Source organism: Capra hircus, chromosome 20, assembly GCF_001704415.2.
Source record: "Capra hircus breed San Clemente chromosome 20, ASM170441v1, whole genome shotgun sequence".
Classification (NCBI taxonomy): Eukaryota; Metazoa; Chordata; class Mammalia; order Artiodactyla; family Bovidae; genus Capra; species Capra hircus.
This window is the reverse complement of record NC_030827.1, coordinates 9409595-9419643: the sequence shown is the minus strand read 5'-3', so window position 1 is coordinate 9419643 and position 10049 is coordinate 9409595. Positions and strand designations below refer to the sequence as shown.

The following is a 10049-nucleotide window of genomic DNA, read 5'->3' as shown; positions in this document are numbered from 1 at the left end:
TTCTGTTGACACTAGCTTCAGCCATGATGGCCCCAGAATCAAGCTGAGGTGCCATGAGCCAGGAGCTCCCACAGGCCTAGGGAGAACTAGAGTTCCAAGGCAAGCCTGGAATAAACAGCATGGGTCCAAGGTTTAGGTTCCATTTTTAAAAATAAAAATATTTTAATTAAAGTGATAACATTTTTTAAATTAAAAAAATCACCTGGCTGGAGATGCATCTTCATTCAAGGCAGTGCTCTGTTTAATCAACCAGTGAGGTCAACTGACCACTGGGTACCCAGTACAAATTGAGAAAAGAGCATCCAAGACTCTGCTTATTCCATTCTGACCACATTGCCTCACTAATACAGACTCAACATTTTGTTTTAGGTTGAAATTCAACTTGGCAGGAGCAGGCATCCCTGACTTCAGATTCTTAGACTTACCAAGTTCTTGGCAATGGTCTGGGTTTTTGATGAATCTGGGTTTCTGATGACCCAGCTTCATTTTGTTGCTTCAAACCAATCACAGGGATTTGAATTCATATATTTTATTTGCTTTACATAGTTACTTGAGGGTTTTAGATCACAGTTCACAAACATGTAAAGCAAAAAATAAGCAACACTTTCTTGATTTATTATGGAAAATCTGATAGACGAACCTTTGAGACTCTAAAATTCAGTATACTTTAGGAAGTACTAGTTACAAGTTTTTACTTTTAAGCAACGTGAAGCATCAATTTCAAGACTCAGATTTCCTTTTATTTGCACATGGAAAACAAACTGAATTTGTTCATGCTTAGAATTAGTAAAGAGCCACCAGATAATAAATCTTGATCTAAAGGACTTGACAGTGACCTTGCACTTAGGAGAAAACATGAAATCCATTCAGTCAGATATAAACCCAACTGAAATTTGCTACCAAACTCATGAAACTTACTCTATAGCCCTCACAATTGATTTTATCACTTTTTTTTTGGTCATTTAAAGATAATTTTGAGGTAAAGTGAGTTAATTTGAATTTACATTGAGGATGCTTTCCCAACAGATTTTTTTAAAAGACAAAACTGCACTATTAATTAATTTTAAAACAAACCTGGGTCAACTTCTAGTGGTTCTCTCAGTTTGGGCTTCTATGAGCAATGTTCATTTGGTATCAATGGGAGTGATTCAAGGTGCAAGTGGAAACTGCAGGCATTTAAAAATATTAGATGAACTGTAACTCACAAACCTCTGCTACAAGTCAGAGTTCTTTGGGAGATTTACACATGAATATGTTTAGGGCTTTTAGCTTAGGTTCATTATAATGCCTGGTTAATCTATTTATGAAATGATTCAGTTTATCCAAATACCAGTTTCACCGATTCTCACTACCCCCTGCCCTCCAAAATAAACCAGTTCATGGGTGGTTTTGACTGTGAGATGACAGTCTCTATACATCCCATGGAGAAAGGCAAGAGAATTAAATATAGAGGATCTCGCTAGTATTTTAAGTGGTTTCACAGCAGTGGTCTCAGACCAGATACACATTAGCATGGGCTGGGATGCTTTTAAAAAATGATGGTACCCTGGCCAGTGAAGCCCTACCACAGCCCATTGAAGCCAGGCCATCTGTATTAAGCATGCTAAGTGATTCTAATCATGTGGCCAGGAGGAAGAACCACTGCCTTACAATGCTAGTTCTGTTAATGTTTCAACCTTCTAATTAGGACAAATCAGAAAGCCAGTTCTAGAAACAAGGTACCCAGAAACTTTGAGATTAATCTGAACCTTCACTTTGCCCAGGCTTTCTGACTTGGGGGGAATTTTGGCTGTGACATACCCCTTACCTCAGTCCGGTATGTTCTAATTGGCTAGAGAAAGCAGTCTTTCTGAACCCTCCTGTTGCTAAAGTTTGGTATCCAGTCTTGTCTAAGGAGAGACGTCTACCATTTAGAGGACTGTTCTAAGGAGAGAATACAGTGTTTCATCAGTTTATGCATGAGACTGAGGTGCTGAGGGTCTTGGAGGTTATATGACATTAAGATCTGACCACTGGCTAGATCAAATGTGAGGGGATAATATTCAGCTGTGGGCCAAATTGCTTTTAAATGAAATCCTAACGTGAATTACTAAGATGGTTTAACTATGCTTTACCAAATGCAGATGCTTTCCTTTGTCCTTTAAAATCTATTTCTTAGATCACATTTCAAATTAAAAGACACACTAGCAGCTCTTTTAGGAGTGTTACCATCTGGTTCTATCTTTGGGGAAAGCCTTGGCAACTCTTCTTAACTGCTAATGAATTGTCCACAAAGGGAAACACCCCATCCTTCGTTTCTCCTAAGATGGTAAACAGCCAGGTGATGCTGTCTCAAACTGGCAGTGTCAAATGCCCTCTGTCAGAGAGGGGACTGCCCACACCCCCTGCCATGGCCCAGAGCGCCTTCTTGGGAATAAGTAGGGAAGGTGTGCTGGACAGATGAGTCTCTTCGCATTTTTGTGACCCTGGCCTTCTCTGTTTTTATTTGTTTACTGAAGGGCCAGGAACCACCAAGACGTCCAAGCCCTCAGCTGTGCCCCCAGGTCCCCCTGTGTACCTGGACCTATGCTATATTCCCAACCATAGCAATAGTAAGAATGTCGACGTTGAATTTTTCAAGAGAGTGAGGTCGTCCTACTACGTGGTGAGTGGGAACGACCCTGCTGCTGAGGAGCCCAGCCGGGCTGTCCTGGATGCCTTGCTGGAAGGGAAAGCCCAGTGGGGCAGCAACATGCAGGTAAGAGTTCCAGGACAGTGTCTGCACAACACATGGAGCTGTGTCCAGAGGCAGCGGGAAGGGATCGTGTTTAATGAGGCACCGCCGTGGATCCCCATGCAGTGCCCAGGGGGCCTGCCGCACTGGAACACAGTGCACACTTGGACACAGTGGATTTCACACACACAAGCTGGTCTAAAAGTATTCTTGCCACCAGCCACCATGGACTTGGAGGAATGCCACTTTACCACCCTAAAGCATAATCTGCAGAGTGGGCCCAAGATTACACACCCTTCATATACTAAGAATAAGCAATGTAACCAAGTGTCGTATTTACACATGAGATGGATAAAGATTAGCCTTTACTCGTCTTTCCCAAGTAGACGAAAGCTAGAGATATAGCCATTTAGAAAATCAGCTGTCCACATGAGATTCTGCAGGAGGAGCATTGCTGAAAGTGGTCCTCAGCAGGACACTCCCAACTCCCGAACATTGGAATGAGCCACAAGCCACTCATTATTTCAGCTATGGATTTTATTTAAGTTTTACTTATGGTTTTGTATAGTGATCTAGTAAACTGTATTTGCATAACATTAAATAGAAATCCTGGTTATTTCATCATAAATCTAATGAGAAGCACTCAGTGGCCTCTTACTGAATACTAGGTAGAATTTAAGCTAGCAATCACTTACCCACCCCGTTCCTCTGTGCCCAACCACACACACAAACTAAAGACATAAATCTTTGCTCTCATGATGAAATGTTAGTTAACACGCAATTAGAAGGTTTTCGGCTGTATTAATAACTAAAGCCCCTTTGTTTTAAATATGCAGTATCTTTAATGTAAAATCTATCAGTGTGTTAAAGAAAATACAAGAAATTCCACGTTAATGGAAGAACTTCTCATAATGCTAAAGAACTGAAGACTGATACAGATGAACTAACTGGCTAGTCATGACTCGCTTTTGGTTCTAGTCTTCAGCTGCCCCAGGAAAACTAATTTTTTAGCAGCTTTATGCTGGTTCCTAGAAAATGTAAGTTGAAAAGTCCTTTGGATTTTCTAAGGAGAATAGAATATTTTTCTCATTCCCTTTCTTTTTCTAATGGTCTAATACCTTACTGCTGTTCTATTTTTTCCCCACCCCATTTCTGGTTCTGCTCTTCAGCGGCTGTTTTCTCCCTCCCTGCAGGTGACCCTGATCCCGACTCATGACTCAGAAGTGATGAGGGAATGGTACCAGGAGACCCATGAGAAACAGCAGGACCTCAACATCATGGTTTTAGCAAGCAGCAGCACAGTGGTTATGCAAGATGAATCCTTCCCTGCATGCAAGATCGAACTGTAACAACCAAGGTCAGCCGCACCACAGGATTTGAACTCTGTTTCCAGAAATTCTTCGATTTGAAACCACCTTTTCTAAAAAAAAAAAGAAAAAAGTCAATTCATCTAAATAAGTCGCTGAACTGTTACCTGCCAAACACTATACTGTGTCATGGTGATACAAGTCACTAATATTTCTCAGTTTTTGCTGATTGCTAAGGGAAGCAGCAGTCTTCCCACACTAGGGTTCAAGTTACTGCAAAATTACCTACCCCAGTTCATCTCTGCTGAACATTTGGAAACCATGCACTAGCAAACCCAACTGACTTCTGCTAAGGTAGAGGCATTTGTCTTAGAGAGAAAGAGAGAGAGAGAGAGTGCGCGTGCACAAAAGAGAGGGAACACAGGACAGAGAGAGAGAGAGAGAGAGAGAATGAGAAGGAAAAAGGAATGCAAGAGAAGGAGATGTAATGGTAGAGAGTGCTGGTGAGATACCAGAGAGAAAGAGAGCAGGGTGGGGCAGGGAGGAGAAAATAACCAACAGTCACGTCTGCATTTTCTGTCTATTCTGTTGTCTGCAAAATTTGCAACTTGTCAGTCTGAGTCATCAAAAAGGGTCTTAATTTCCTAAAACAAGTTGGCTGGAAGAAAACAGAAAAGAACAACACTTGTTATGAGGGCATGTGAGATTTTTCACGCCTTAATTAAGCTCCTTCAGTTTGAAGGCTGCACACTGACATAGTGTAGTGAGTGTAGACTGGACATATAAGTGGTTTGAACCCCATTCAGAACTCTCAGACTCTTCAAACACACAAGTAGATTGATCTAAGGCATGTTCCCAGCATCTGTGCACACAGTTAGTCCACTCTGAGTCAATTAACCTGCATGCGGAGACACCCAAGTCCACCCCAATTAACAAGCAAATACCAAAGCAGTTGGGAGTACATAGGTAGACAATTTGCCTTAGGAAGTGACTTGAATGTACAAAGATACTTGATGCACTTATTTTTTAATGTGAGACAGCAAGTTTATAAAACATCCGTGTAGGATTATAGATACTCCAGTTACAGGAGCATGTGTGTGCATGTGGGAGGGGTACTTGGAGCTTACCTGATTGGTGCAACAGTCTGATGCTGAGCATTGTGTGTTGAATACCACCTCAGGCCCCTCAGCCAAACAAGTTGAGCCTGTCTTAGCTTCTTTACTACTGCAAGTTCAAGACTGAAACGGCTTCTATGATCAGAACTGGGAAAACAGTGAATCTTAATGGTGGAAGAGGTTCTCAGCAAGTGTACAGTATTTAGCTTCCTTTGTCTTACAGTGGCTTTTTTTTTTTTAATTTTCCATTAATTTCAGCATAATTATGGGAACAAGTGTACAGAAGAATTTTTTTTTTAAGATATGTGGGAACTTTTCATAGATGAACTTTTTAACAGATGTTTTCATTTACAGGAAAATGCACAGAAAATTTTCAAGTGACAGTCTTTTTTTTTTAACTGTTTTGTAAGACAAAAAAATGAGTAGTGTTTTTTCAAGTTCTGGTGAAAACTGAAGTCTGATATTGCAGTAATAATATTTATTAAAAGTCCATCCTACCAGGAATAGTGATAACTCCCACCCCTTGAGTCCCATAACAAAAATCTGAGTATGTGCTATTTGAGAGTGGGGGAGAATGGCTAAACTTTTCTAGGCCATCACAAGTACATCAGTGGTATCCTGCATACTTCTTTCAAGATCTTCAACCATGAGGTAAAAGAACCAAGACAAGTTCAAAGGACCCTAGCAAAAAATTTGCTTTGGGATTTTCTTTTCGGGGAAAAAAAATTCATTGAAAGCAAATGAATTTCCAGCTCCTACGGTTTATTATGTAGAGTTCAGAGATCATGTTCATCATTGTTATCACTGAACTATGAACCTGGGAAGCCAGTTCATGATTAAAACTGACGTCAAGTTTCAAGTTGCAGATCAACGCACCCAGTGTTCAGATGTGGCAAACTTTTCGGTGACAGCTGTTCTGGGCTCTGTTGCGTTGCGTCTCCTGCAGACTCTTAAGACCTACGGAGTAGTCAACAATCACCTCGTTTTATTTTTTATGTAGTTATTTATTTCAGAATTAACATTTTAGTTTATTTTTGTCTGATAAGTGTGTGTTTTGCACTGCTAACTACTATGAGGGTTTAAACAATGCTTCTTCTGGGTCCCTTCACTGAGGACCAAATGCAGTCTACTTAATGCTGTGAATTACATTTTTCAAATGTTTAATTTTTTTAAAAAATTAATCTATTTTTTTTAGGCTTCTCTAGAAATGCAACTTTTATTTATTACCCTATTTCTTGGAAGTCCTTAAGAACAACACATTGATTAAGGGTACAAAAAGTGAACACATGATAGGAAACTCATTGACAGAAATGGATTTCAATGAGTATAAACTCATCTACTTCAAAGGTGTTTTAAGAGCCAACCTATGATACTCAAGATAATTCTTAATAACTAGTTGTTGAGTTGGTTCACAAAATGCATTGGAAGAGAAACAGACTTCCAGCCTTCTTGCCAAATTCAGACCTCTGGTTGATTTTTCTTTGATAGAAGATGGAATTGTTTTCCAATTTCCCACATTAATTTACCATGTACATAATTTTGCTTTAAGAAAAAAACCAAACATTTTAGGAGAATTATAGCCAGTCTTCAAATATAACCGTTCTATCCCACTCTTTTTCTTTCTTTTTTTGCTTTGGAATTTAGTGGAAAAAATACACAAAAGCTGTCACTGATCAGCTGGCTCTTTAAATAGATAAGTACCTTTCTCCATCCATTATTCTCAGTGATGACCACAGAGCCCAAATATCACAGGAAAACCAATATTTATATTATAGGTTGCTCCTGTCCTTCCAGACACCTTTCCTACCTGTGTGACTAACCTAATTTTGCTAGTTCCATAAATATACAATTAGTTTAGAAACAGCCATCACAATGTACCATGTACATTCATGGTGAGAGCTAAAGATTGACACAGACTTCTAGGAGCTTTATTCATACTGATTATGTAATCCAATTGTATAGATTGAATATTTGAGTGGAAGGAATTTACATTCTGTTTAAATGATGGGATTCCATCCTGATATAGCACTCATGATCATGACCTTTTTGGTAGTATTCTTAAAATTCTACAGAGACTAAATGTTAGAGATGATCCTCCATTTTCAATTTTAACTAATTCTATCCCTTTTCTCAAAACCCAATCCTTGTGCATGCTTTTCTCAGTCTTGTGGTGGGACTGGATACAATGACTGACCTTCCCCTTCACCCCTCCCCCAACCCTTAAATGCCATTTCCCATGGAGTTCAAAAAAATTTTTTTTTCTTAACCTTACATATCATAGTGAATGGTTTCCCCAGTGTATATGAATGTTTTAAGTGTCTCCAATAGCTTACACAGTTTAGGAGCTTTCCAATACTCATTTAATAAGGTTTAATCATTTGCTAATGGAAATTTTACCACTTCTCATTTTCCCTGTTACCAAATTTCAGCTCTCAGGAGCTCTTCTGCAATTCTGAAATTGCTTTTCTTGCCTCTTTAGTCACCTGTCACAGGAGGTTCTTGCTCAGTAATGATATGGTGAGTTAGATTAATAACTTTTTTTTTTTTTGCACTTCAGATTTAGAAGAAACGATCCTGTTTCCATTTGAAAGGAACTGTAAAGCTTTTTATCATTTAACCAACTGAACAACACACCAAAAGCAGCCTAGGGATGAGCACTTCTTTGAAGGCGATTAGGTTATTCACCTGGTATTAAAACTATTTACTATGAAAAAAAAAATCTGTGACTTTATTCATTTTAAAAGGCAGCATCAAAAACTGAAAAGGAACGGGAAAATAAACAGCTTCTCTGTACTCATTTGGCGCTCCCCCCAAAAAGGAGCCATTGAGATGGGGCCTCTGGAGACCAGGCTGCCCAGCAGAAGGCCCCGTGGCCCTTCCCCTGGGAGGGTGGGGCCTGGGCCCTGCCGAGAAGCACCTCCCACTCCTCTCTCTCGTCCTGAATGGTGTTTGTGTCGGTCCGCAGCTGTGTATGGTATTACGTCTTATAATCCTGCATCACTTCTATCCTATCCAGTCATATCTAATGTAGAAAATTAGTTTCCAGTGAAAGTAATATGTAGTGCTTTTATGATATTTGTGTGCAATATCCCCTCTTCCATTGAGGATATTTGATGTAAAAGAAAAAAATCAGTTCCACAATAAAAATACAAAAGTGAGTGTGTGTGCTGTGTTGTCTTTGGTTGTGTATTGCTCTTGGGCGCGTCGGAGAGTTGGGATCTGCTGCCCACAAAGATGTGCGTGTGTGGGGGGTTCTTTGACGAGGGTGATTATATTCTTTGCAGAGTGGGTTCCCTGGTTTTTGGTAAACTTCTGAGAGGGCCCTGCTACTATTTTTTACAACTGCTGTTACTGCTGCTGCTAAGTCACTTCAGTCGTGTCCAACTCTGTGCGACCCCATAGACGGCAGCCCACCAGGCTCCATCCCTGGGATTCTCCAGGCAAGAACACTGGAGTGGGTTGCCATTCCCTTCTCCAGTGCATGAAAGTGAAAAGTGAGCGTGAAGTTGCTCAGTCATGTCTGACTTTTAGCGACCTCATGAACTGCAGCCCACCAGGCTCCTCCATCCATGGGATTTTCCAGGCAAGAGTACTGGAGTGGGGTGCCTTTGCCTTCTCCAACAACTGCTGTTGAGTTATCTCTTATAGCTAAGCCCGAGAGGACCTTGGGGGTCTAAGGACAGAAACTGGAAGATCAGATAGAGTTAAAATTATTGCTTATAAAGAAAAAGTAAATAGAGCAATGTAACTGAAGGAAGATATTGAGAGGGTTTCCTACTAAATTATAAACCCCCAAACCAAGTTCTCATCCTAGGTTTGCCATACCTGGCTCTGTGTGTGACCTCAGTCATTAATCTGTCCTGACTTTCCTTCCTTACCTGTAAAAAATGAGCAGATTTGACAAGATGGTCAAACTGGATGATTCCTCCAAGGGCTGACTTTCTGGAGCTCTACAAAGCCATCACACTCCGTCATTGTATCTTCACTTGTTGCTCAGTTACAGAATAAACCCTGTATAACATAATATGCTGTGGATTAGATTCACACCTTGGAACTAGAAATTGTTTAGGAAAAGTGATGATGATAATAATAAGGAATTCCCTTTAATCATTCAATGATGATTATACCTTTACTCCATACTCAGCAGTGGGTAAGACTATGGGGTTTATTTAAAGGTGAGCAAAACTAAGTCCTGCCCTAACTGGTCTCAGTGGCGGGGACTCCCCAAATCCAAGGATGAGTGTAGGTGACCACAGGAAAACCACCAGATGTTAGGCTAAACTGAGGCCAAGTGCAGGTGCATCATTGTTTTAGACAAAGCAAACTCCAGGCAGAGGTAACTGCTCAGAGGAAGGCTCACGAGATGCTGGGAAGCACAGACTGCCCAGAATGGCAGGACGCAGGGTGGGAGGCCCCAGCACCTCAACTCCCTCCACAGAAGACATGCCCACGGAGTGACATGCCAGTACTTGGTCCTGTCTGTCTTCAGAGATGGTCCTTTGGCCTCAAATGCCCGCTGCAGCCTGTCTGGAGTCATAATGATGTTCCTTTGTCACAGATAACTCTTTATAATCTTATACTGTGCCTCCAAGTCATGGGGCTGGTAGATGGGTCCCCTTAGAAGTCACTGTATGCCAGAAGGCATTCTGAAATCCCTCCAGAAATTAAAGGGTTAAGCATGTGAGCGCTCAGGGTGGGAAATCATGACCAAGCGATTTTAATTACATCTGTTAGATTAAACAAAGATAAGTTTTCTATTCTACTGCCAAACAGCTCGGTTCCAGGAAGTCTTTCTGGCCTGAACTTAAGAGTGACCAAGCAACCCGGTTTGCCCAGGATTGCCCTGCTTTAAGCACAGGAAGTCCTGAGTTCCAAGAGACCCTCAGTCCCAGAGAAGCCCCCAGTGCTGGCCAT

At 40.9% G+C, this 10049-nt stretch overlaps 1 protein-coding gene across 2 annotated transcripts in view; it reads left to right on the top strand.

Moving 5' to 3' along the window:
- Positions 1–8293, top strand: part of MAP1B (microtubule associated protein 1B) — a 93977-nt gene extending 85684 nt beyond the window's left edge. The window contains exons 6-8 of one of the 2 annotated variants that reach the window (XM_018065562.1): positions 2499–2737; positions 3907–4070; positions 7693–8293. In XM_018065562.1, the coding sequence (XP_017921051.1) occupies positions 2499–2737; positions 3907–4062 (395 nt within the window). In that variant the 3' untranslated portion in view covers positions 4063–4070; positions 7693–8293. Of the gene's footprint in view, positions 1–2498; positions 2738–3906 lie in introns of both variants that reach the window. The other variant, XM_018065563.1, reaches the window with a different exon arrangement.